At 49.9% G+C, this 27,560-nt stretch overlaps 1 protein-coding gene and 1 long non-coding RNA gene across 3 annotated transcripts in view; one reads left to right on the top strand and one right to left on the bottom strand.

Annotated features, from left to right (window-relative positions):
* ASB13 (ankyrin repeat and SOCS box containing 13) lies at positions 1 to 27,398 on the top strand. Of its 2 annotated transcripts, XM_029238623.1 has the most exons (8): positions 17 to 62; positions 6,086 to 6,167; positions 8,737 to 8,877; positions 13,641 to 13,828; positions 14,965 to 15,115; positions 17,343 to 17,477; positions 23,807 to 23,998; positions 25,196 to 27,398. In XM_029238623.1, exons 3-8 carry the CDS (start codon positions 8,868 to 8,870, stop codon positions 25,321 to 25,323), a joined length of 804 nt encoding a protein of 267 aa, XP_029094456.1. In that variant the 5' UTR covers positions 17 to 62; positions 6,086 to 6,167; positions 8,737 to 8,867; the 3' UTR covers positions 25,324 to 27,398. The 2 variants fall into 2 exon arrangements, with proteins under 2 accessions (XP_029094455.1, XP_029094456.1); XM_029238622.1 differs by lacking the exons at positions 6,086 to 6,167; positions 8,737 to 8,877 and having other exon boundaries at positions 1 to 62.
* Positions 18,572 to 27,560, bottom strand: part of LOC114904548 — a 31,780-nt gene continuing 22,791 nt past the window's right edge. Inside the window, exons 3-4 of the long non-coding RNA XR_003795981.1 lie at positions 23,519 to 23,659; positions 18,572 to 18,813 (exon numbers count right to left, since the gene is read on the bottom strand). This is a non-coding gene — a long non-coding RNA (uncharacterized LOC114904548). The remainder of the gene's footprint in view (positions 18,814 to 23,518; positions 23,660 to 27,560) is intronic.

A 27,560-nucleotide genomic window follows, 5' to 3' on the forward strand; every position in this document is an offset into this window, starting at 1 on the left:
GCCGCGGGGAGCCGGTGGCATGGAGACCCGTGCCGCAGACGGCAGCTTCCTGGGCGACTTGGGTACGTGCGGGTTGCCGGGAGCGCGGGGCCGCCTTCGTGGACCGAGAGCTGCATCTGCTTACATTCGCCCCGAGCAGGGACGAACCCGCTCCGAGGGGTCGTCAGGGGCGTCTGGCTGGGCCCGGGTCGGAGGGCCGTGTCTTTAAAGGAGCAGGTCCGGGGGTCCCATGCAGCTCAGACGCGGTTTCTGCGTCCGGCTCCTGGTCCCCTGCCGGCCGGGTCATCCTTGTGACTTCAGAACCGGAGACCCACCGGAGCGCTGCGCACCCTGGGGAGGATGCGGGAGTGTGCGTGGTCACTGCCAGGTTCCGAGGGGAACCTAGGAAATGCCCACGCGGGACCACTCGTAGGGCAGCCCTGGCACGGGCCCGGGGTGGGAGCTGGACCGTCTTCCAGGCGCCCTGTGGGAAGGTCGTGCGCAGGGTCGTTCGCATGCAACGGATACACCCAGGAATCCAATCCAGAAGGAGCATGTGCCCTTGTCGCACTGTGTGAGACATGCGACCTCGGTTCTTAACTGAACCTTCTTTACCGTTTGGGCAACCCGAGAATAAAATGGATTCGAGGGCAAAAGGCCATTCTTTGGGGAAGCAAACTTTCCCGCCTACGGAGTAATTCTAGGGCAAATGAGCAGTGAAAACACTTCCAAAGCCTGCAAAGAAAAAAATAATCTATAAAGTATTTTTACACTGATAAAAAAAATGTAGTGCGAATGAAAGTGAGAAGTCTTATGGGTTAATTTAGCTTAAGACGAAGTGCAGTCCTAGCAAAGCTATTTTAGTTGATTTTGCAAAACAGCCACCTGCCACAGGATCAAAGACATTTAATAAGCATCTCTGTTTTTACTTGGCATTCCACCCCAGGCGGCTTTGACCCTGCCAGTGTGTGCTGTGTTTGGTTGGTTCACCATGGAAGCCTTTTAAACACATTTTAATATTTTTGTTCATGTACAAGGTTCAATAGCATAGCATAAGTTCCGAGTATGTTTTTTGTATAGTTTAAGGAATGTATCTTTAGAAGAAAAACATATTCTAAACTAATGGACGCACAGTTTCTGGGGTTCGTGGCTACTTTTGACATTGTCATTGTTTAATTTCATATATTTCTCTCAAAATACATCCTGCTGACAGTTTTATTCTCAACACTAATGAATAAGCTCAATGTGTTGAATCCAGAGCGACACTGCTATCCCAGCAGAAGTAGAGGCCCATCATAGGAACTTTAACGCATTTTATCATTCTGATCTCAAATTCTATACATGTGGTATACTCTAACCAAACCGTGTAGCTTTATTTTTTTTAATTAAAAAAATTTTTTATTGGAGTATAGGTGCTTTACAATGCTGTGTTAGTTTCTACTGTACAGCAAAAGTGAATCAGCTATACGTATACATATAGCCCCTGTTTTGGATTTCCTTCCAATTTGGTCACCACAGAACACTGAGTAGAGTTCCCTGTGCTATATAGTAGGTTCTCCGTAGTTTTATTATTATTTTTTAATGAATTTATTTATTTTATTTAATTTTTTTGGCTGCGTTGGGTCTTCGTTGCTGCGTGCGGGCTTTCTCTAGTTGCAGTAAGCGGGGGCTACTCTTCGTTGTGGTACGTGGGCTTCTCACTGCGGTGGCTTCTCTTGTCGCGGAGTACGGGCTCTAGGTACACAGGCTTCAGTAGTTGTGGCTCGTGGGCTCTAGAGCGCAGGCTCAGTTGTTGTGGTGCATGGGCTTAGGTGCTCCGCGGCATGTGGGATCTTCCCGGACCAGGGCTCGAACCCGTGTCCCCTGCATTGGCAGGTGGATTCTTAACCACTGCGCCACCAGGGAAGCCCTGTAGCTTTATTTTTAATATAACACCTCACAGAGGTAAAGGTTGCAGTCTTATAATATGGCCTTATCAATAAGAACCAAGAATTTAGGGCAAGTCACACCCTAAAGTGAATCAGTGTTTGTTACTTAGCAAATGTAATTCATATCATTATTGACCCTAGGTTGTGTCTGTTTGTAAAGTTGAAAACGTGACTCTCGTATTCAGCATCTGTGCTCAAGGGCTTCTGACTTGGAAGCAAGAGGTTGGCAGAAGATGAAAGGGTGCCTTAGGGATCTGGGCTCTAAGCAAGGTGAGCTGCTGGTGTTCTTCAGTTATCCTCAGCCAAGAAGTCTAACCAGTTCATTGGCCTCTGGGGTGTTGGGAAGATGGGATGGAGAGAGAAAAGGAGAGGTAGCCCCTGGGACCGTGATGAGAGCCACTGAGCTGCTTTGCTGTGGGCCAGGCGCTGGCCACGAGCCCTGTGACAGTTGCAGGACAGTCATCATTATCGATTAACTTAGAGGTGAAACTGAGTTCGCATAGCTAGGAAGTCACAAAGCTGAGGTTTTAACACAGGTGGTTCCTTTTTGTTTCGTTTCTTTTTGTTTTGCTTGTTTTATGTTAAAAATGCTTTTGTCCTTCCTATCAGATAGGTTCATCTGTAATCGATTTGTAGGGCTGCCTGGAGCGCTGAGCTGGTTTTGTGACTGGGATGGATGAACCATGTCCGCTGTGGGTTCTCAGGGGACTGGGGAGCACTGCTACCAGCCATCATCTCTGTACTATAGCACCTTTCGGGCTCTGAGAAATGTCTTTGCCTCCAGGGGTCCACAATCAGGATGGTAGACTGATCTGAGTCCCCGGGCCCGGGAACCTATATCCAAGTTCATCCTTTTGTTGAGTCTGTGGAATTTGATTTTTTTTTTTTTTGCTGCGCTGCGTGGCTTGCGGGATCCTAGTTCCCCGACCAGGGATGGAACCTGGGGCCCTGGCAGTGAGAGCAAGGAGTCCTATCCACTGGACTGCCACGGAATTCCGGAATTTGATTTTTTAAACATAGAATTGTATGGAAAGTACTTTGAGAGATCTAGATAATCAGTGCCCTGGCTGGGAGGTCAACTTCCTTAAAATCTTCTCAAATCGTGCTTCTGTTTCTGCCTTAGCGAAAGCTGCATTCTAGAAGTGTCTAGATGTGTCCTTTAGTGGAGAAGCCTCTGGGCACTATATTACACTGCTAATAACAACGTTTGAAGGAAATTAGGCTGATTTTAACACCAGCTGGGATTCCGGGTAGTCACTGCGGCCAGGAGTGGCTGCCGACTATGGCAGTACAAGTGAGTTTTGATTTTTTTGGTATAACCCTCCTGCCCTGGTCATCAGCACCGTGGGGTGGGAGGGAGGCAAGGGGAGGGGGTTGGGTGGCAGAGAATTGGATAAGCGGTTAGTAGGGGCTGCTGAGTGAGGGCGAAAGTTGGATTCGGGCGTTTCTCATTAAGCATGTTTAGGAAGATCTTTCTTTCCTTTTCCCTGGCTGTCTGCTGCTTCGGTAACCTCTTCCCACTTTTCTCTTTTGCTTTCACTTGTTCTCTTTCACTTTCCTTTTGCCTCTCCTAACTGAGCTTTGACTGTCTTGTCCCTGTAGGAAAGTAAACCTTCTCTCTTTAATTTTTATCACATTTAACAGATCTTAAAACCACGTATGCCAACCTCAAGTTTACTGACAAACAGTATTTGGGGTATTCATAATTAAAACACTGAAATAGAACTTGTTGAAAAATCTCTTCAAGAGTAACAAAATTCTCAGCCCCAGTTTCTAAATAAGTGTTTCTACATATAAAAATGATTTCCATTTTCCCTGAGAATCAAGGTGACTGGTAATATCAAGCTCGCTGAACTTTAATTCGGACAGCACGTTAAAGAGGGGTGGTCACCACAAAGCATTTATTAAGCACCACCTGTGCCAGGCACTTTGCACGTATTGTGTCTTTGGTCCTTGCAGCATCCTCTGGAGCAGGTCTGTCATTCTTAGGTGCTGGTTTCTTTGTCCTTGTGGGTTTTTGCCCCTATTTTGTTTTTTCACTCTTTACTGTCAGATGGATGGGTGCACTTTGCCATGATTTCTAGGTCCTTTTAGCTCTTCAATTTGTTTTTGCTTTGTACACACAAATCCTTGGCCTTCTGGGACCTTGGGGGACAAGTCACTCGGGACCCCTGACTTTCCCGAAAGCTGAGTTTAGCCCGCTGAGAGCAGTCCTCAGAACACCAGCTCCACTGTGGCTTCAGCAGCCGCTCCCGGTGGCCACATCTGCACACAGGTGCCCCACGGGCATGGATGGGGTATGGGGAGGCTGTCCATCATCATTTCAAGAATATTTATTTACTGGGGTATTTGGGGAGAAGGGCTTATTTCAGAGCTGCAGCTGTGGCCGAGAAGGACATGTCTGCAGCGAGGGCCCTGGGCCCCCCTTCATGACATACCTGGAGCAAGATTCCTGGCCCAAGCAGCATTGAAGGGTGCCTGGTGGATACTGAGCACGTTGGATCCACTTGTGGTGTAGGTGTTCTCCGTGGCGTTTGGAAAACACTCTTTGTTTGAGCGGGGCTGCTGTGTGGAGGGGCCCCTGGCTGGGGGAGGAGCGGTCAGGGTCAGGGTCTGCACAGGGGTCGGGTTCTAGACTCTGGACAGAGTAGGGCCGATGAGTGCTCCGCTCTGCATGTGGAACGGGAGCCCGGCAGGCCCTGCACGTCGCAAGGCCAGGCTCTCCAGGAGGGCCGGTGGGGCCTTGGCTGAGAGCTGCGGTTTGGGCTCAAAGAGCAGGATTCTGGGCTCTGGATGACTAAGCAGGATGCTGGTAAATTGGCTCTCTGGAGAAAAAAGGAAAAAAAAAAAAAAGAAAGGAAACCTGATCTGATTTTCTGCTTTCCCTGGTGTAAATACTCACCCCACGCTGATTTCAGCTCCCAGTTTCCGCCTGGCGGAATTGCTGAATATTGAACAGTCGGCCAGGGGAGCTGGTCTGGAACACCCACTGCTGGACATGCGTAGAGAAGGCGGGTGCCAGGGCCAAGGGGCTGGGACTCCATGCAGGGGACTCATGCGGGATCCAGATGCTGGAGCCGGAGTCCCAGGTGGGGCTTTGGAACATGACAGACAGTAGAACTGGAGGCTGGGACCCAAACAGGACCAGCAGAAATAGAATGATGCTAACAATCCCATCATGGTCATAGTGTGTGCTGTCGTCGTACACTTGCCTGGCACCGTGCCAGTCATGCCCAGCAGGATTTCACTGTCATTACAGCCACCCCAGGGGAGTAGGCAAAAACATCGCCATTTTATATGAGAGAAAGCTGAGGCTTAAAAAAAATTGATGTGTAATTGAAAACTGAGGCTTTGAGAGGATAAGTGATGTGCCCCAGGTCACAGGGCTAAAGGACAGACAGGCGTTGGACTCATGAGCTGGGTGGTTCCTGAGGCTCCTCACCATGTATCCCGCTCCCAAGGGAAGGCTGACGCTGAACCACTTGAAGTGTTCAGCTGGGGTTTCTTGATTCCCGAAGGCTGGGCCTGGGCCGGGCAGGGGCAGCCCTCAGATGTGAGAGTGTCAGGGCCCGGCCAAGGTACACAGGGGTGTCGGGTTGGGAGTCAGCAGGTGCACATCTGGTGCCCAGGCTGGATCAGTCAGGTCAGGCAGGGGTGCAGAAAAGTGGCAGAAATGTTCTCAAGCGTCTGTCATTCCTTCTCGGGGTGACCCTGCACTTGTCCGGTAGAAGATCCTGTAGGTGGTGTCGGTGAGACTCTAGTTTTGCAGATGACGGTTTTCACTTAGTCCTTCGTGAGCTTGGCTTGCCAGCAGCCACTCAGCAGAAGTAGTGACACAGGTATCTCCGTGACCTTGAACCGAAGCACGGGCAGGAGGCAGGAGGGGCCTGGGCGCTGCTGTCTGCCCTGCAGCACCAGCGCCCTGGTGCTCTGTCTTCTGGGGACTGCAGCCTGGGCTCTGCTACAACAAACTCCTGTTTCATTGATGCCCTGGCCCCTGGCACGGCCGGAGTGGGCAAGGCCAAGGTGTGGCCCAGGTCAGTGTCAGGGCTGGGCAGGCCTGTAAGGGGCCGGTAGTGGGGTGTACTCTGGCGGGGGCAGACCCAACTGCAGTAGAAGTTTTCCAGCAAGTAGAACAGGCTTCTGGAGAGTCTATTTATTTGATACCTGTGTGTCAGGCGCTGTGCTGGAACAGGAGGTCGGCGGCTGCGGTCCTGTCCTAAAGATGCTCATGGAAGGACAGAAGAGGCGTGAAATCAGGTGCAGCTGTGTGTACAGAGGTGGCTTACAGGAGGGCATGGGTGGGCAGGCTGCAGGCTGGAAGGCTTCCTGAAGGCGCTAAGACTCGGTCTCGGTGGGGAGGATGGAGAGTGGGGGGCTGAGTGGGGCACAGCACCCCCAAAGGCACAGGCCCTGGACCACCCGACCCTATGTCAGCTACATGAAGCTCAGTGTAATTGGAGACAAGGGTGTGTGTGTGTGAGGGTGGTGATGGGAGGGTGTGGGGGGAGACTGGAAAATGGGGCTGGGACTCCTTCCTGGAGGGTCAGTTTGCCTGGCTTGCAAAGGAGTGTCGATGTTTTTCTGGAATCAGGAGCAATCTAAGGGTCCTGAGCAGGCCCCCCATGACCCGCTGGTGACCTAGCTGCATTAGGGAGGGGGCGAGGGGAGGGGGTGCTGGGGCAGGGGTGCACCAGAGGGGGCTGTTGACAGGATGAAGGGAGGGAGGGTGACGGGAAGGGGGTGCTAGGAGACCACTTATGTGGCAGGGCTGGGATTTAGGGGAAGGCTCATCCCCGAGGGAACTTGCCAGAGGGAGGGTCTCAGGTTTCCAGGGCGGCCCCTCTCCCAGGGGGATGGTACAGGGGTGGGGGCATCTGGTCACAAGTGGGGTCCAGGCACAGGGCCAGAAACAAAGCCTGAGGTCAGTGGGTTGGCTAACGTACAGCGTTTTCCTGCCTCTCTTCCCTGCTAGCAGATGTCTTTTTGCTTTAAAGTTGGTAAGTACATGTCAGCCATCCCCTGTCTTCTCTCTGGTGGGGGGTCGTGGGAGGGCGTCGGGGGTGGATGCCTCTGAGCTTCCCACTGAGGACCAGCGCTCCTTCATGCAGCTGCAGCCCCGTGGGCCACCAGGCACCCCGTGTTCTTTATCTCTGGGGTGGCTCTCCCCTCCCCCTGTGCTTCTCGGGGTCTCCAGAGGCCATTGAGGCTACCACCTCCCCCTGACCCCCACCTCCCACTGTAAAGGTGTCCCCCCAGTGACATCCTGTGGTTGGTACCGGCTGTCGGTGACAACCTCCCCCATCTCCAGGGCCTCCTCCATCTTTGTTACTTCTTTAAAAAATAATTTTTAGGGCTTCCCTGGTGGCGCAGTGGTTAAGAATCTGCCTGCCAATGCAGGGGACACGGGTTCGAGCCCTGGTCTGGGAAGATCCCACATGCTGTGGAGCAACTAAGCCCGTGTGCCACAACTACTGAGCCTGTGCTCTAGAGCCTGTGAGCCACAGCTACTGAAGCCCGCGTGCCTAAAGCCCACGCTCCAGACTTCCCTGGTGGTGCAGTGGTCAAGAATCTACCTGCCAATGCAGGGGACATGGGTTTGAGCCCTGGTCTGGGAAGATCCCACATGCTGCGGAGCAACTAAGCCCATGCGCCACAACTACTGAGCCTGTGCTCTAGAGCCTGTGAGCCACAACTACAGAGCCCACGTGCCACAACTACAGGAGCCCACGCGCCTAGAGCCTGTGCTCTGCAACAAGAGAAGCCACTGCAATGAGAAGCCCGTGCACCGCAACGAAGAGTAGCCCCCACTCGCCACAACTAGAGAAAACCCACGTGTAGCATCGAAGACCCAACGCAGCCAAAAATAAAAATAAATAAATTAATTAATTAAAAACGTGACCTTTAAAAAACATAATTTTTAAAGTTTTAATTGTGGCCAAAAACAAAGAAATGGTTAAGATGGTAAATTTTAAGTGTGCAGTTCAGCAGTATTAACTACATGCACATTTTGGTACAACAGAGCTCCAGAATTTTTTCATCTTATAACACAGGAAACTCTGCACCTGTTCACCTTCCCATTTCTCCCCTTCCCCACCCCCGGCAGCCACTATTCCATTTTCTGTCTACGACTTTGATTCTAGGAACCTCATATAAGTGGAATTGTACAGTATTTGTCTTTTGTGACTTGCTTATTTTACTGAGCATCATGTCCTCAAGGTTCATTTACGTTGTAGCCTGTGACAGAATCTCTTTCGTTTTTAAGGCTGAGTAATAAATATTCCATTGTGTGTATATATCACATCTTCTTTATCCATTCATCCCTCCATGGACACTTAGGTTGTTTCCATGTCATGCCTATTGTAAATAATACAGCAGTGAATAGGGGTGCACATATCTTATCGAGTTAGTGTTTGCATTTTCTTAGGATAAAAACTGCTGGATCGTATGGTAGTTCTGTTTGAATTTTTGAGGAACCAGAATACTCTTGTCCAGAGTCCTTGCACCACTTTACATTCCCATCAACAATGCACAAGCGTTCCAATTTCTCCACATCTTTGGCAACATTTATTTTTTGTTTTTTGATAGTAGCCATCCTAATTGGTGTGAGGTGGTATCTCACTGTGGTTTTAATTTGCATTTCTCTGATAACTGGTGACGTTGAATATCTTTTCTTGTGCCTGTTGACCATTCGTATATCTTTTTTAGGGAAATACCTATTTAAGTCCTCTGTTAATTTTTTAATTGGGTTATTTATGTTATTGAGTTGTAGGCCTTCTTTGTCTACTCTGATATACATGGCTTACAAATACTCCTCCCTGTCCTATAGGTGCCTTTTCACTGCTGACTGTGCTCTTTGATGCACACAGCGCTCTCCTGTGCTGTCACACCTGCTGCCTCTGATCTCTGCCCTCAGTTGCTGCTGAGACAACTGCAGCTGATGTTTATTCACTAGAAAATATGCTTCCCAGTAAGTTGCACTTCCTCTATAGGCTGGTCAGAAGGAGATAGAATTAGATTTTCTTTAAAAAATTTTATGTCCACACTTTATCATTCACATTAGTAATTCCTTCCATTCATTCGTCCCTTATGCACTCAACAAGCAAGTGTCGTGAGCATCTGTTTTGGGCCTCACACTGTGCCAGGTGCTGGGAATAGAGCCAAGCCAGTGATGCCCAGCAGGCTCACTGCAGCCCCGCCTCCTCGGTGATGCTTTCCTGATGGGCTGTCTTGCTTCTAAGTTCCCGTAGCGTGACCTGTTCCACCACTATCGCAGTTGTCCTGTCCTGTTGTTTTGAATTGTTTCCCCACCCTCCCCAGCCCATGACCGTGACCTGCTGATTGCCATGTCCATCCATCTCTGTGCAACGCGGTGGGAGAGGCTGCATCTACCTGCACGGGCTGCTGAGGGATGCTCAGGCCTTCCCTGCACCGCCTTCCTGAGCTGCACTTTCCTCCTTCCTGCAGGACCCAGGACTTGCCCTGCTCTCTTCTTTTTACTCAGTCTGCCCTTGGGGTTCTGCTCCCTCCAGACTGACTTGAGAGTGATCCACAGCTGCTTTCCACTACCCACCCCGCAAGACAGGCATGCAGGCGGCCATTCATCACGACTGGGAGACATACTGGGGTCCCCAAGCTTGGCTTACTTACTTACTCCTGGGACAGTAAGAAGTTCCCCAAGCTTGGCTTTTATGTTTGTGGGGATCAGATCTTCCTCTGCGTTCCAGTCCTCCCTTCACTCCCCTGGCCCCCCATGACCCCTGTGGGGTCGCACAGTTAGGTACAATGAGGAGGTTAAAATACCACAAATAGACTCCATTTATGGAGCACTTACTCTGTGCTGGGCCCAATGCTAAGTGCTTTTACTTTCATTCATTTAATTTTCATAACCCACCGATGAATGAACTATATTATTATCCCAATTTACAGGTGACAAAACTGACAGTCAGGGAAGCTATTTCTCGCACAAGCTAATAAATGGCCGCGCTGAGTTTTAGCCCTGAGCGGTTTAGCTCTGGAGAACCCTGAGCCACGCATCATGCGGCTCCACTGCGGGGGTGGGGTAGGGCTGTAGGTCGGCGGAAATGAGGGGATCTCCAAGAGGGGACAGTCATCAACACATAACCCAGGAGGTTACCCATCTGCCAAGGAAATACATTCACCCCAGATACGGTGCGTGAAAGTGCTTCTGATAAGACTTGGGAACCATGTGGTTGATCAGAAGGTTTTCTAGGGAGATGTGATAATAAAATGTAGTTATAATAAAAGGAAACTGCTTATTATGAAGAGGTGTGTAATGCGGTCGTCTGCCGAAGTTGGGGCTTGACAGTAAGGATGTGTCAGCATAATCCAGCACTGTTGTCATTTATGACATTTTAAAAGAGTGTCTAGAAGACTGCCCTGTACCCCAGGTGCTCTGACTGGTGTTGAGAAAACATCCTGTAGTTTCTGCATCTGGGGAGTTTACACTCTGAGTTTGCATGCGTTTGTCTGCACCTGGCTTAAACCATAAAGAAACATCACCCTCACACCACAGGAAGCCTGGCTGTCAGGGCTGCAGGCCCCACGTGACCAGTGACTCACCTGGTGCTTCCCATCCTCAGAGCCGACCTTAGGCAGGTGGTCTGACGGCCACGGCACTTCCCAGCTCGCGTCTAGGCAACATCGGGGGCGAGGGGTGTGTCGAAACTGTGAACGCTCTCAGCAGCCTCTCCCTCATGTGTCGTTCACTGGAGTTGGGTCAGACGTCCTACGGGAAATGGGAATCCTGTGGTTAACTTAGACCGCTTGTCTGGGTGGGATGGATGCACGGCACTACTAGTCTACTTCTGCTGCACGGCAGGCAACCAGGTGGGGACCGCAGCACAGTAAGCCCTGGTGGAGGCACAGACGAGGGGCTCACCCAGCACGGATGGGGCTGAGGCTGGGCAAGGCCTCCTGCAAACCTGACCACTGCACTTCAGTCAGGAAAGGAACAAGTAGGCGTTATCTAGGATGAACAGGGAGGGGTGGAAGGTGAGATAGAGAGGCTAGAGGTGGGGAGAGAAGGCGGCTTTGTTCAGAGAGAGAAGTGGTGTCGGTTCTCAAGTGTGGTCCCCAGACCAGCTGCGTCAGCATCGTCTGGGCACTTTTTAGAAACTTAGACTCCCAGGCCCCACCAAGACCCACTCAGCTCTGGGGGTGGGGCTCAGCAGCCTTCGATTTCACAAGCCCTCCAGGCGATGCTGATAGAAGCTCCAGTTTGAGAACCCTTGGCTAAAACATGGGAGGTCAGGGTGCTGCATCTCGTGCACCTGGTTCTCTAGAGCTGAGGGCAGGGGAGGGGGAGGTAAGGCATTGTGGAAGAAAGGGGGACTGTTAGAGAATTTTACTCCTTTTGGGGAGAGGAGTCGTGCCTTTGTTTATTTCTTAATCAACACATTGTTGTTGAATATGTATTTTACGAGGTTGGAATGCAAAAATAAATAATTATAGTTTGAGATGAATGAAAATGAAGAGATAACATACCAAACTTATAAGCTGCAACTCATGCCATACTTAGAGAAGATTTATAGCTCTAAACGTTTACATTAAAAAAAGAAGAAAGAGCTCAAATCAATAACCTAATAACCTTTCATCTTAAGACACTGGAAATAAAAAAGCAAACTAAACCTAAAGAAAGCAGAAGGAAAGAAATAATACAGATTAGAGAGAAAATTAATGAAATAGAGAATAGAGAAACAATGCAGAATATCAACAAAACAGAAGTTGGTTCTTTGAAAAGATCAACAAAATTGACAAGTCTTTAGTTAAACTGACCAAGGGTGTGTGTGGGGGAAAGATTCAAATTACAAAATCAGCAATGAAAGAGGGGATGTTATTATGGACATTACAGACATAAAATGATTATAAGGGAATACTATGAGCAATTGTTTATTAGTCTGCTTGGGCTGCCATACCAGAACACCACAGACTGGAGGCTTAAACAACACGTTTATTTCTGAGGTTCTGGAGGCTGGACGTCCAAGATCAAGGTGCCAGCAGGCTTGATTTCTCCTGAGGCTTCTCTCCTATGCTTGCAGACAGCGCCTTCTTGCATGTCCTCACATGGTCTTTCCTCTGTTCATACTCATCCCTGGTGTCTGTGTGTCCTAATCTCCTCTTCTTATAAGGGCACCAGTCAGATTGGATTAGGGCCCACACTAATGGCCTCACTTTAACTTAATTACTTATGTAATTAAGTTACATCTCCAAATACAGTCACATTCTGAGGTATTAGGGGTTAGGGCTTCAACATATGGATTTTGTGACAGGGGGCACAGTTCAGTCCATAACAAATTGTATGCCAACAAATTAGATAATGTACATTAAGTGGACAGATTCCTAAAAAAGACAAACTACCAACTACCAAAGTGGACTCAAAAAAAAAAAGTCTGAATAGATTTATAACAAATGAAGAGATTGAATTATTAAAAAAACTTAAATAAATGAAAGCTCAGGCCCAGATGTCTTCACAGATGAATTTGACCAAATATTTAAAGATTTAATACCAATTCTTCATAAACTCTTCCAAAAATTAAAAGAGAGAGTACTTCCCAACTCATTCTCTGAGTCCAGTATTACTTTGATGCCCAAACCAGACAAATACATCAATCACAAGAAAAATGACACTTATGAATGTAGACCCCGAAATTCTCAAAATATGCACCAACCAAACTGAGCAATGTATAAAAAGATTATACACCATGACCAAGTGGAATTTATCCCAGGGATGCATGGTTGGTTTAACATCTGAAAATCAATCAATGTAACACAGCATTTTGACAGAATTAAGGGAAAAAAGCCAGCCTGATCTTTGCAATAGATGCAGATAAAGTACTTGACAAAATGCAACACCCTTTCATGATAAAAAGACTCAACAAACTAGAAATAGAAGAGAACTTCCTTGACCTGATAAAGGGCATTTATGAAAACCCACAGCTCACGTGATGGTTCGTGGTGAAGGACAAAGCTCCAGGACCAGGAACATGGCAGGAGGTGCCTCTCGGCACTTTTGGTCAACGTGGGGCTAGACGTTCAAACCAAGGCAGTTAGGCAAGAAAAAGAAAAGGCATTCAGAATAGAAAGGAAGAAGCAAAGCTACCTCTATCTAAATGCATATGACATGATTTTGTATGTAGGAAATCCTGAGATTTCTGCTAAAATTGAATAATTAAATCAAGTCCCTACTTTGAAGGCTCTCCCAGGCCAGGAGCGGGGACATTATAAGTGCTGCATTATAGGCATGTAGATGTCAGGGTTGTGGGAGACGTGTCTTCCAGAGAAGGAGCTATTTCAAATGGGTCCACGTGGCTGACATAACATCTAAACAGGAGATGCAGAATGGATGATCGGGGTGGGGGCAAAGGTGGGCTTCTCAGGCAGAGAGAATATATGCAGAGATGCAGGTGTGCAAGGGCAGGGGGCCACAGTGAGCCAGCTGTGTGGCTGGAGAGAGTGGGCTTGTGTAGGGCAGTGGTGGCAGATGGGTCAAGGAGGTGAGCAAGCTCCAGATCATGAAGGACCTTGTAGGCCTCACCAAAGACTTGGACTCCACCCCTGGGCAGTGGGAATCACTCAAGGGTTTTGAGTAGGGGTGTTTGGACCAGTTACACCATTGTGTATACAATGGCTTGGGTTTCGTAAAGGGTCCTGGGGTTCATGTGACCTGGACAGAAGTGGCGTGCTCTCAGCGCTGCATGTTTCTCTTCCCAGGTTTCTGGGTGGAGCGCAGCCCCGTGCACGAGGCAGCCCAGCGGGGGGAGACACGGCAGCTGCGGCAGCTGATCGAGAGCGGGGCCTGCGTCAACCAGGTCATGGTGGACTCCATCACGCCCCTGCACGCGGCCAGCCTGCAGGGCCAGGCGCAGTGCGTGCAGCTGCTGCTGGCCGCCGGGGCCCAGGTAAGCCACCTGCAGCGTGGTCCCCAGACTGATGGGACCAGCTCCAGAGAAAAAGAGGCTTGGGAAGAGCGTTCTGTGTTATGCAGCACATGGGAAGAAAGGAAACCACTGCAGGAGGCTGAGAAGGAGAGGAAGGAGGAAACCAGAGTGGGCTGTAGTGGGGGCTGAAGGAGGAGGGAGGGCTGGTCTCCATGGCAACCACACCCTGAGAGGACCGGTGAGGGTGCTCGTGGACCTGGCTGTTGGGAGGTCACTGGTGGTGGAAGAGAAGGCCGGGTTAGCAAAGCGATGGCACGCTCTGCTCTGCACGTGGGCAGGCAGGCTGTGGACACAGGCGGGCTGCCTACCGGGCTGGCGGGGCCTTGGCGGCAGGAGCCTTTTGGGCTCAGAGAGCAGGATGACTAAGTGGGATGCTGGCAAACTAGCTCTGGAAGGACAGGTAAAAGGAACAAGATTCTGATTCGCTGCTTTCCCCTAGTTTATGTACTCACACCACAGCCCATGTGGAGCCCCCAGCATATGGTATCTGGTATCCGGCTGGTAGAATTGCTGGGTATTTACCAGTCGGTTGGGCGAGCTGGTAGGAGCTGCCCTGGGACAGGGGTGGGGGGTGAGGAAGAAGGGAAGGCTGTGTTCTGCTCACTCTTCCCAGAACTCGGCTATGAAGGCGGTTCCAGAGGAAATGGAACAGGCTTCAGCGTGAACCCAAGTAAACAGCTGAATTTGGACAAATTCTAAGCAGAATCTGCCAGTTTGGGGAGTTGCCTTTTCCTGCCTCATGATTTTCCAACTAGAGGAGGCATGTTAAACAGTTTCAGGCACACCTCCTAGCTGAGGCTGGAGTTAAAGCCCGTGTTCACACCCTGCCTGTGCTTATTAGGTGTTGGGGTGGTGGCCGGAGTGAGGCTGAGCTAAAAAAAGCCCCCAGTTGCACGCCCGCTGTACTCAGGCAGCCAGTAGACATGCCCTACTTTCTATCTCTGAACCCCCTTGCCTGGCACGGCACCTCAGCACGTAATAGAAAACCTAAGAACTTCGAAAAACTACGTGGTGTTTCAAAGATGAACGTGCATCAGGATGAGAAGGCGAGTGGCCTGCACCTTGCCCTCTGATGCTCGTTTCCTCCGCCCCTCAAGGTGGACGCCCGCAACATCGATGGCAGCACCCCGCTCTGTGATGCCTGTGCCTCGGGCAGCATCGAGTGCGTGAAGCTCCTGCTCTCCCACGGGGCCAAGGTCAACCCGCCCCTGTACACGGCATCCCCGCTGCACGAGGCCTGCATGAGCGGTGAGTCAGGTAGCAGTGATAGCCAGGAGGGGAAGCCATCCGCTGGTGAAGCGGGGCTCCCAGGCTGGGTCTGGCTCTTGGTCCATCAGCCGTGGAATCTGACGCTTTTCCTCCTGGAGATACAGTCCTCACCCAGGGCTGGGGGCTGAAGGTAGGGTTCTATTTCTAGCTGATTCGGTGCCTTTCAGATGCTAACCCTGGAAATGGGTGCCCTCGGCAGCCGGTCACTTAGTGGCTGCTGTCGTTCTGGCCTGCAGGCCCCTGATCTTGTGGGGAGATGAGGCCCAGACGCACCCCCAGGCAGGAACTCTCAGAGGAGCCGAGAGCTGGTCCTCAAGGCTCAGGGTTGCCCTCTGAGAATAGGTGGATTTCAGACGGTGGGAGGATATGGCTGCTTCAGCCTCGCTGGGTCAGACGTGCCCAGCAGAGGAGCTACAACAGGCAGAACTGGAAATTTGGGGGGAGGCCAGCTGGTGGGCAGTGTTTCAGATGACAGACCAGGGAGTTTGGGTTCGACTGTTTTGAGCAAGGTTTGCACACTTGTGTCTTGTGCTTTGGTCGGCGCGGCGTTCGTCTTCGCTGCATTTGTTAGGGTGCGGGGTGTGGGCTCTTCCACGGCTGCACACAGGGCCAGTCTTGGCCGCCCTCACCCCGAACCCCACAGTTAGGTCACCCTGGCCGCCCGCAGGCGCTGGGAGTTGCCACAGGCGCCTCTGAAGGTGTTTGAGCGGATGCTGAATGAGAAGAACACGTCTTTGAAAGGTTCGTGAGTGGCCATCCCTGTGCAGCGTAGGGGAGGGAAGCTTATCTTTCTTCCTTCACCTATCTTTGGTTCATTGGCCGGGGCCCCGCCGATGAGACTGACAAGGGACCAATTAACAAGAGAAAAACAAGTGGAAGTTAGTGTGTGCATTGCACATACACACGGGAGAGCTCAGGCAAAGGGTGGTTAGAATTGGGGTTTGTGTAGCATCTTAACAAAGAGGAGTAATTCCGTCGAGCAGACACAAGACCAAGGAAAAGGACCATGAGCTTCTAGGGATAAGTTATATGAAGGCAAATACAGCGGGGAACTCCTGGGAGACAAAGGCCAGTTAGTAAGATTTGCGGTGTGGACTCCTCTGGTGCCGGCTCTGGGCTGATCAGGGTCTAGAGTTGTCCCTGGTGGTTCACTTCTGTCCTTCCTAGTAGAGACGGGAGGGGACACCTTTGTACATTTATGTCCTGCTTTTAGGCAAATGGGGGAAGACAAGAGAGCTTTTCTTGTATCTGCTGCTTCTTACTTGTCTTCAGCTCTAAACAGTCCTTATGCCAAAGTGGCACATTTTGGGGTGGCATATTCTGCTGCCCTTCAATATGAAAGGGGGGGCGATATCCTGGAAATGAAGAGGTGAGCTGGGGGCCATCGCAGTGACCCAAGTGCAAAGCTCTTGGAGCCCAGGTGGGATGGATTCATGTGCCGAGCTTTGAGGGAAGAATCAATGGGATTTGACGTGAGGGAGAGGAGAGCACAGCGTCAAGACCGACTCAGGGTGAGGAGGAGGCTGGCTGGGGAGTGGGGAGAGGACCTCGTCGTGGGGGGCATGTCCCCCCGAGAAGGGCCAGCGCCCGGTGGTGGAGGTGGGGCTGGGTTTCAGGGCTGGAGGTGGAGAGTCGGTGCCAACAGCCAAGCATGATCAAGGGGTGAGAGAGGATGGAGTCTGGGACGGGATGAAGCCTGACCCCAAACCAGAGTTAAAGATGCCGGAGAGGAGCCGGGAAAGAGGCCAGAAAGGCGTCTGCTGGGAGGGGGCAGGGAACCCGAGCAGTGGGGAAGTTTAGGGAAGTTCATCCAGGCGGCTTGGCGTTCCTGACACAGCTTGGGGGGCAGCTGGAGGTGGGGAGCCCCTTCCTTTTCCCCCAAGGGCTGGAGAGCAGTGAGGAGCCTTCTCTGCGTCCACAGCTGGTGAGCCCAACTTTGTGTTCTCCCAGCACGGGCGCCAGCCGTGCCCTCCCTCCCTTTCTCCCACTGCCTGTTGAGCTCAGGGGGCCACTGAGCTCCCGGGGGAAGGACACCCGCGCCGTGTCCAGGACCCACTGCTCCTGGTCAGGATGCAGGCCCACTTCCCTTCCCTCCTGCTGCCGCCAAGCTCGGGGCTCACCTGCTCCAGCAGCCGCGTGTCTGCCAAGCCTGTTATTTCAAATATATGTGATACGATGCCTTTCCTCCGTCTCCATTTCTTTCAAGGAAGTTCTGAGTGTGTGAGGCTTCTTATTGACGTTGGGGCCAACCTGGAAGCGCACGACTGCCACTTTGGGACCCCTCTGCACGTGGCCTGCGCCCGGGAGCATCTGGACTGCGTCAAAATGCTGCTCAACGCAGGTGCGTCATGTTTATACCTGCCCGGCTCACTGCGGGTGCGTTGTGCTCACCTGTGCTGCGAGCTGGCAGAGAGCTGACTGGTGCAGTCAGGTAGCCCAGGTTTGCAGCTGGTTCTCCCACTTGTCAGCTGAGTCCTTGGGCCTCAGTTTCTGCATCTATAAAACCGGACAAATAAAACTTATTTTGCAGGACTGTTGGGAGGATTCGTGATAACATTTCCACAGTACTTGCTGCACGGTAGGTGCTCAACGAACACGAATGATTATTTTTGGCAGCCGCAGGGGATTGTCCCCAAGGCCTGCCTGGTCTGAATCAGGAGATGGGGTCCAGGGGAAGCGGGTCAGTTGCGTCAGGATCCAGGAGGCTGTCAGGTGTCCTAAGGATAGAGAGGTTCCCATGGTGAAAAACAAAAACAAAATAAAAAGAACCCACCAAGAGACTTCCCTCGTGGCGCAGTGGTTAAGAATCCACCTGCCAATGCAGGGGACACGGGTGCGATCCCTGTTCTGGGAAGATCCCACATGCCACGGAGCAACTAAGCCCGTTCACCATAACTACTGAGCCTGCGCTCTAGAGCCTGCAAGCCACAAGTACTGAGCCCGTGCACCTAGAGCCCAGGCTGTGCGATAAGAAGCCCGCGCAATGAAGCCCGCGCACCACAACAAAGAGTAGCCCCCGCTTGCCACAACTAGAGAAAGCCTGCGCGCAGCAACCAAGACTCAACGCAGCCAAAAATAAATTAATTAATTTATTAAAAACAAACAAACAACCTGCCCAACTGAAGCTAGAGTCAGGGCCTGTCGACCACACAAGTTATAAAATGTAGCCAAAGCGGCTATGGGCAAGGAGTTATTATGAACCCAACTTAAATTTCTTTTTTTTCAAGATTTTCTTTATAAAGTAGGGTCACATCTAATGCATTCTTATTTTTCTTCAATTAATTTACTTACTTTTGGCTGCATTGGGTCTTCGTTGCTGCGCCTGGGCTTTCTTGTGGTGAGCGGGGTCTACTCTTCATTGCGGTTGCGCAGGCTTCTCATTGCAGTGGCTTCTCTTGTTGCAGAGCATGGGCTCTAGGCGTGTGGGCTTCAGTAGTTGTGGCATGTGGGCTTCAGTAGTTGTGGCTCGTGGGCTCTAGAGCACAGGCTTAGTAGTTGTGGCGCATGGGCTTAGTTGGTCTGCGGCATGTGGGATCTTCCCGGACCAGGGCTTCAACCTGTGTCTCCTACACTGTCAGGCGGATTCTTAACCACTGTGCCACCAGGGAAGCCCCCAACTTAAATGTTTTGTTGAGGGAACATTTTAGCTCAGCCATCTTGTCCATTCTGGAGGCAACCTAGGGAAAAACCAAAATGGTTCAGAAATAGAGGATGAATTCTTTCTGGATGACGGTCTTTTGAGCATCAGTTATATACAGTTTTCTACTACTGAGTCTTATTCACTTTAACATGCCACTCTTAAGGCTTTTCAGTGAACACGCTTCATTTTGTGTAAGGTTAGTCACTGGGGTAGTTTTTGTTTTTTATGCAAAGATTAAATATCTAGATTAGAAACAGTGGGTCTTCCAGCCGAGTTGCTCATGATGGGATGGTTGGATCCCGTTTTTGCCAACGGCATCTACCTATTGTTCCTGTTGAGATTTTTTTTTTTTTTTTTTTCTCGGTACGCGGGCCTCTCACTGTTGTGGCCTCTCCCATTGCGGAGCACAGGCTCCAGACGTGCAGGCTCAGCGGCCGTGGCTCATGGGCCCAGCCGCTCCGCGGCATGTGGGATCTTCCCGGACCGGGGCACGAACCCGTGTCCCCTGCATCGGCAGGCGGACTCTCAACCACTGCGCCACCAGGGAAGCCCTGTTGAGCTTATTAAAATAAAAATTTCATAGCACAGCCACCCTCTGCGGGGCGCCTGGCGTGCACGTGTGCAGCACACCTTCATCTGTTTTCTCTCTGGTTCCTTTCTCGTGGTTGGAGGGGAGAAGATCAAGCGAGTGGTATAACCCACTGTCCTTTCCGTGTCCTGAGGACCCTGTGTAAGTGATGACTCCTTTGTAAGAAGTAGGAAAGCAGCTCCCCTCGACCCCTGGGTGATGGAGTTCCCCGGTTCAGTAACCGAAAGGATCAGAACTAGAGCAGATTTCAGGGTCTCTCTGACGCGGGGGGCTCAGCAAGGTCAGCAAGAACTCACCTCCTCTGAATCTTACATCTCTGCCTTCCTCACCGTTCCCTTTATCCCACGCCTGGCGTCCCTAGTAGGGGAGAAATGGCTGCAGCAGCAGAGTTTGGCTAAAATGCAGATTCTTGACTCCTGAGGCTTCTGATGGCTTCCTCCCCTCAGAAGAGCGAAACTCCCCCCTCACACCTCCTCCATGTCCCATCGGCCTGAAATGGGTTCGTGTCCAAACCTTATCTCATCCCTTTGGCTGGATTGTGCCACATTCTGAGCGGCTGGGGTCTGGGTTGAGGAGAGGGATTCACCCAATCAGGGCCCAGCCCTGCCCCAAGACCTCTGCCCCGGGACCCCTGCCCCACACCGCAGGGTGCAGCTCCTGGGTGGGAGGCAGCCATGATGTCCATGATGGCCTTAAGCAGGGGATCTGGTGGTTACAAAGGGAGTTTCCATCCCCTGGGAGTGAGGGCTGAGGAGATTTCCCCTGGGGCAGGATCCTGAGGTGTCAGTGTCTACCACCAGCTCCAGATTTCATCCCTGATTCTGTTGTAATCTCACATGGTCTCCTTGACACCCCTTCCTAGATCACATGCATTCTTTTTTTCTTCTTAAAGAAAACTACTTTTTAACTATGGAAAATCTCAAATATACAGAAAAGTAGAGAGAAGAGGACAGCATATGCTTTATTTTTAGAGTAGTGATTTGTCACTTTTTGCTGGAACATCTAATGAAAGCTATGGACCACATCTCTAGAAAAATATGTGTGCAGGTTCTTTTGCACGCGATTTTGGAGAGGGTCCTGGCCCCGCAGGAGGAGCAGAGCCGTCGGGGCCACGTGGTGCCCCCTGGGGTGGACTCAGAGGCTTTCTGTTGGCAGCGAGGTCAAGCTGCCAAGCTGTGGATTATTTTTGCAGAGGATTGCGGCCAAGGGGGTGAAAGTCCAGTTATTTCTGGTGAGGTAACTTTTAATCTGGTCCCCGGCAGTAAATATTTAAACGTGCTGGGAGCGTTCAGAAGGGGCGTCCACCTTCCCAGCAGTGCTGGTCCCTCATGTCTCTGCTGTTGTCTCAGTGAGCGAATCCCAAGACCCTGTGCTTGCCACCCCATCCCAGGCATTGTGCTGGGTTCTATTTTTATATATATGTATATTTAAAATTTTTTTTATTGGAGTATAGTTGATTTACAATGTTATGTTAGTTTCAGGTGTACAGCAAAGTGAATCAGTTATACATATACATATATCCATTCTTTTTTAGATTCTTTTCCCATATAGGCCATTACAGAGTATTGAGTAGAGTTCCCTGTGCTATACAGTAGGTCCTTATTAGTTATCTATTTTATATATAGTATTATGTATGTGTCAGTCCCAATCTTCCAATTTATCCCTCCCCACTTCCTTTCCCCCTGGTAATCGTAAGTTTGTTTTCTACATCTGTGACTCTATTTCTGTTTTTGTAAATAAGTTCATTTGTATCATTTTTTTTAGATTCTACATATATGCGATATATTTGTCTGTCTGACTTACTTCACTCAATATGACAATCTCTAGGTCCATCTATGTTGCTGCAAATGGCATTATTTCATTCTTTTTCATGGCTGCGTAGTATTCCATTGTATATATGTGCCACATCTTCTTTATCCATTCATCTGTCAATGGACATTTAGGTTGCTTCCATGTCTTGGCTATTGTAAATAGTGCTACAATGAACATAGGGGTGCATGTATCTTTTTGAATTAGAGTTTTGTCTGGCTATATGCCCAGGAGTGGGATTGCTGGGTCATATGGTAACTCTATTTTTAGTTTTTTGAGGAACCTCCATACTGTTCTCCATAGTGTCGTGCTGGGTTCTTGGTGGGCGCGTGACAGCCCGTCCTTGTTCCCTGAGGTTTTACTGAATCCACTCTAATCCTGTTTTGCTTTGAAATCAGGCTTTTGATCACGAGCAAACACTGATCCCTTCTCTCTGACGCGTGAATTGAGAATTTTTAAGGCCTAGGTGGCGTCAGGTGTTTTGCTGGCTCTGGCTTTTGTCCTCAGTTCCAGGCAATGTCATCGTTAGTCCCATAAAGCCACTTTCTTCCTGGCTTCTCTGTCCCTTCTTTCCTCTGCCCCCCTCCCCATCCAGCTGTTCTAATGAGTATCTGTGTGTTATTGGTTGAGACATGAATTTTTCATCGCGGTAAATGGTGTTGTTATAGATTTGACTCTCCTTCCTGTTTGCTCACCCATTCCTGAATTTTCGAGACCCACCCGTGTTGCTCCAGGAAGCTCTGGTCCGTTGTTTCCAGCTTCTGCGGAGATGCCAGCTGCCCTTCTTAATCACCAGCCCTCTCTCTGCGCCCAATCCAGTGATACCAAGGCACATTTTAAACAGATCCCGTTTGTCCCTTGGAACAGTCACCCCGCCAAGCCTTGTGTACCGAGAACCCACAGTGGGCGGGAGGGAAGAGCTGTTCAGTGCTGGTTCTCCTTGACCTTGAGAGTGACTCTGCTTCCCCACCCACCCTTCTCCATCCCTAAAATAGAGACAGCCTCTTTCCTCCCCGATTGGCAAGAATATTGAGAGAATTAATGACCTGAGAGGAAGCCACAGGGACTTTAGATTCTGCAGACTTTGCAACTTATTTTTCATTACAAGTTTAATGTTCAAATTCATATTTGCACTATGACTGCAACACTATAACAATACTTATTCGTATCAGCAATATTGGAAGAAACCCCTGATGTGGTAGATTGGTTAGATTGTGGGGAAAATGCTTCTTTTATTTCATGGGTTGATTTTTACTATTATTTTTGTAATACATATCTGCCAAGTTAAATAATTAGGTAATTTATCCTGCTTCCTAACTGACGGATTTTTTTCCTGAACTGCCGTCTGAGTTTTGACTCTGGGAAGTATGGGAGCTTTTCTTCACGTGTGTTATGTGCTTGCATGCTTGCTATTTTCTTAGCATCACACAGGCCACTTTAGGAACACAGTTCTTATATTCTGTTAGGGGATTAAAATGATTTTAAGTCAGAGAGCAGAAGTTTTCAAGTATTTTTGAGCTGTGGGACTAGAAAATCTAATAGCCTTATACCCCCTCATTTCCTCTTGTTCTGACCCTCAAAATTTCTTATTACACAGTGACATACTGGTGATCTGATATTTTTTAAGCCTCACCTTGATAATATTTTATGATTGTGATTTGAATCTGTTATTGGAGGGAATATCTTCACTGATCCTGGGCTCTTTGCTGGCTTCTTGAAAATACTTTTCTCCCATCCCCTTTCTCTTGTAACCTCCTTATCCACTTGGGAGCAGACCTCAAAAAAGTTGGTATTTTCTTAAAAAAAAATTCTGAGGCTCCAGGGGATCCCACTGTATAGAATGGTGACGGCCGTGCCCTAAGAATGGTGTTTTACACAAATCATATTTTTATCAAAATCTCTTATTTTTAAAAAGCGTCTAAAAATGCTGTGTTTAGCTATTACTTGTTTGCATCTTTCTGAATGTCTGCTGTCATCCCGAGAGCGAGGTGGATGGCAGAGCTGAATTCACAGTTACTATACTTCCTCTCTATCTGAACTTCAGGGAATTTGGGGGGAACATTCCCTATTTTCCCTTTGAGCTTCCCTTTTGTAAAAGATTTCTTATATTTAATGTTCATTCATTCATACAACACACATTTTTAGAGCCACTGTCCTGTGTACGTGGTGTGTGCGTGCACGTGATGTGTGTGCCTGAGTGCATGTCTGTATCTGAGGTGTGTGCAACGGTGTACCTGTGTGCACATGTGTGTGCCTGTGCGTGTGTGTCTGTGTCAGTGTGTGTGTGTCCATGGTGTGTGTGTGTGTACACGTGGAGGACGGCAGGAGAGCTTGAGCAACTCACCTGAGCTTCCAGAGCCTCAGGACCTGGGGGACAGACAGCATAGGGCGTTAGAGCAGCCTCTGAACTCACAGGGAAGGTTTCTGTCTTGTTTTTCTTCTTTTTGGTTGTTTCCAGTTATACTTCTTTTTTAGCTCTCTTTTCCTAAGGAAAAATAAAAGGAATCAGTGCTTCTGGATTTTGAAGGTTTTGAAAGGCTGCAGCAGAGTCTTGATTTTGTTCCTGGGGAGGGGTTGCCGCTTTTGTGTCCTGTGCTCCTTGGTGACGTTTGTTCCTGCTCCGGACCTGCAGGGGCCAACGTGAACGCGGCAAAGCTCCACGAGACAGCGCTGCACCATGCAGCCAAGGTGAAGAACGTGGACCTCATCGAGATGCTCATCCAGTTTGGAGGCAACATCTATGCCCGGGACAACCGGGGGCGGAAGCCATCCGACTACACATGGAGCAGCAGTGCCCCCGCCAAGTGCCTGGAGCACTATGAGAGTGAGTGCGTGTCGTTTGTGTGACGCCTGCACTAAGGTCTGCAGGGGAACCTCGTGCAGGAGGGCTTTGTTCTGATCACCTATCAGTTCATCTCTGAGTCAGTCGTTTCTTGACTCAGACTGGGTCCCTATGAGGCCGATGATATAGATGCAGCCCTCACTCTTCAGGAAACAAAGGACAAACCATCTGGCTAAGACAAGACCTCCTCTCTGGGACACATTTTTAAATGAGTTTACATAGAATTACAGTCACAAGAGGCTTTCAAACACTTATCAATTGAAAAAGAGCCCATTTATTCCACATTTTGCCGACCTTACCCAACCAAAATCCATCATGAGTTTAGAGGCAAATACCATCCACGTCTACTGGGGAAACATTTCCTAGAAGGTGTTTCTTTTCCTGCATTCAAATAATTTGGGGGAGGAAGTAAATGGGAAAACGAATGTCACTAGTAATTCTGTTTATTTTTCTTTCAGGGAGCTTTGTCTTTCATAATGTTTCATAAGTTGAGAATACTTTCTTTGGTTGATTTATACTTTGATCAAACACAGATGGTCCTAAAGGCAGCCTTCGAGGCCAGGCTCTGCTCTGTACACATTCCCGTGGCCCAGCTGCCAGGGACCTCCAGGCACTTTCCTTCTTTGGCCCTGGTGTCCATCCCTCGTGAGCTATAGCTCCAGGCTTCATCTTCAGGCCTGTGGCCCTGACCCTCTGCCACCAGGATGTGCATTTGTGGACTGTCTGCCCCTGTGGGTCAGTTCTCCGTGGGTCCCTGTGGCCTGCAGCGATCAGGAGCAGAGCAGAGCCAGCACTGCCTGCCCGAACCCTCCCCCAGCCCTCATTTGTCTGGAAGTTTGACAAACAAGCCTACTAGCTGTAGATTAGTGCTTTGCTGGCAAATCTGTGTGCTGAGTTATAACGTTATGGGGGAAAAAAATAATCACAAAACCCCAAAAGCCAAAAGCTCACAAAGTGAAATCCCAGTGGCCATGACCTGAATTCCATTTCCTGATCTTCCATCCTTGGTCCCTATTTGTCCTTTCTGGTCGCCTTCCAGAGAAGGTACTCAGGGTTCAGCCTCTTTTCAGGAAAAGGGAGGTGTTTTCAGTTCCTTGTTGGTACTTGTTAAGTTGAAGGATGCTGTGCTTCTTCCTTAAGTTAAGCTAACCTCACGTGTGTCTTGTCCCCTTTTTGCAGAGACACCTCTGAGCCTGTCCCAGCTCTGCAGGGTGAGCCTGAGGAGGGCGGCTGGCGTCAGGGGGCTGGAGAAAATTGCCAGGTTGAACATCCCTCCCCGGCTCATTGACTACCTTTCCTACAACTGAGCTGCAGACACGGGGTCAGGGTGGGCCGGTGACACCGGGCTGCTGGCCTTGCTGAGCCCAGCGTTGGGCCACAGGGTCGCTCTGCCCTGGGTGCCTGAAGCCATGCTGTTGCTGTAGAGAACTGGAGTCTCTCTGGGCCGTCCTGTTTTGTCTTCTCTGCAGACCCTTGGCAGGTGTTTCTGAGGCCCTGGGAAGGCCCTGGGCTGGCCCTCCTGGGACTTCAGTCTAACTCTGGCATCCTCTCGGCCGTGCAGTTGTCTCTCTTCACAGACCTCCCTTGGAGGGATCGTCAGGAAAGACTCTCCCAGGATCACAAGGGAGCCCGGCGGGGCTGGGGGTCCAGGGCCCTGATGCCGATTCCACACGACCAGGAGGCACCATCTCTGATTCCTTCATCACCAGGTGGCCCTGGGTGTTCAAGAGGAGGACCTGTGCTGAAGAGGGGTGGGGCCCTGGGAGGGGGGGTCCTGACTGCAGCCTGGACGCCACTTTGGGGACAGCCTGCCACTTGGGTGCTGTTTTCTGAAGCCACAGTTGGCACTTTCTGAGACCCACCTGCGCCCAGGTGTACCCATCGCTCAGGGGGCTTTATACGGGTCTTAGTGGGGGAAGCCTCAGGCTTTTTATTCCCCACAATAAGCTCAGTGTTTCTTAGGAAGTTTTTCTTTGAGGTCTTAATTCTTTTAAAAAGTGTATAAAGCAAAAACTTTTAGACACATACGCTGTAACACTTAGGTTTCGTTAACAAGTCTCTAAAGCAACAGGTAAAAGGAAGGCATCTCAGCACATCTTCCCAGGGGTAGTGATCCAATGTGAAGCACTGTTAGGAAGCTCTTCAGAGATTGTTTTTCATCTCTTTCTACAGCTGCCAAATGAATCCTATTGCCACCCTAAGTTTTGCTCATTCCTTGAAGCTCTGCAATTGCAATTGCAATTGGCAGAAGAGGTCGCTGGCACCTGGTGGGTACTGTCAACCGTGGATTTATGCATTTTGTAGATACTTAAGGAACATCTGTTATGCTTCAGGCACTGGCTCAGTGTTTTGAACTGGCTAAGAATGTGACTCACCATCAAGGCAGGGAAAGAAACTGTTTCACAATCTGTTTCTTTAGTAATAGAAACAAGTAATTCTACATGATAAACCAGGAGGTAACATGACGTAGTATGTTTAGACTGCATCTGTCTGCTTAAGATTCTATATCATAGTTTAAAAAACGAACCCAAAACCCGGGAGTTAAACTAGAGGACTTCTGTATAAGTAGTTGAGGTCTATTTGGTTTCAGGGGAAATGGAGAAGGTACCGCTTGTGAACCCTCTTGAGGGTCAAGCCTGAAGCCATCGTCCCCAGAAATGTGACCTCACCAGACTCCCCCAGGAGTGTGGGGAGTAGAGTGAGCGGGGATGGGCCAAGGTCACGCCAGCTGTGCTCACAACCAGAGGCACCTCTTGGCAGGTCTACTTGGGTGGAGCCCAGATCTGGTGGAAAGTTCCATGCTGGCAGCCATGGGTATTTTCCAGCTCCTCGGTTCTGGCTGTTGTTACGATGGTGCTTCATCGTATGTGGAGATAAGAGCCCCTCCCATTCGGCTGCAGGTGTACATGCCTGTTCTGGGTAAATCAGTGTATCTGCGTGTACTAATAAAATTAAAAAGAGCGTTGGGTTCTGCCCTTTCATCTTTGTAACAGGAACTTGCCTCTAGCCATGACAGTTGCTAACATTTCCACACGCAGAGTGCTCAGGGCAGAATCCGGTCCCCATACTCACTGCTCAATAAAGGTTGTTGGAGAGAGTCCATCCTTGTGTTCACATGGCCCTTTTCTTACTTGGGTGTGTGTGTGTGTGAGCTTCATCCTATGGGAGTCAGAGGGGCCACTGTCATCTCCTCTGGGTTTTAGATGGTCAAGTGATGTCTGTCTCACATTCCCATCTTCCCGTCTCTCTGTCCCTGGTGCTGGTCTCAATGCCACCCACATGCGGAGAGACCCTGCCCAAGGGATCAGATGACTAAGATTCTAGGGCCTCCAGTACCTACCCCTCCCCACCTTTACTGAGATGTAATTGACATAAGATTCTTCAGTCTAGACCCATCCGTAGGGTGAGGCTGAAGACATCTCTCCAGCCCTCTGAGCCTGGGTCTTCCCAGCTGCAGGAGAGGGATCAAAGGTCAGACTTTGATCATTGAAAGGATGTTGATGATCAACCACTGAATCTTAGCAATGAGAAAATGGGGCCCCGT

The sequence above is a fragment of the Monodon monoceros genome, unplaced genomic scaffold, assembly GCF_005190385.1.
Source record: "Monodon monoceros isolate NGI ecotype Baffin Bay Population unplaced genomic scaffold, NGI_Narwhal_1 Super_Scaffold_21, whole genome shotgun sequence".
Taxonomy (NCBI): domain Eukaryota; kingdom Metazoa; phylum Chordata; class Mammalia; order Artiodactyla; family Monodontidae; genus Monodon; species Monodon monoceros.

Bases quoted from the DNA above. Each gene is read 5' to 3' on its own strand.
- ASB13 (XM_029238622.1), top strand. From the start codon at position 20: ATGGAGACCCGTGCCGCAGACGGCAGCTTCCTGGGCGACTTGG. The intron at 15,116-17,342 runs GTGAGTCAGGTA...ATTTCTTTCAAG, and splicing joins GCACGAGGCCTGCATGAGCG to GAAGTTCTGAGTGTGTGAGG. The intron at 23,999-25,195 runs GTGAGTGCGTGT...CCCTTTTTGCAG, and splicing joins GTGCCTGGAGCACTATGAGA to AGACACCTCTGAGCCTGTCC.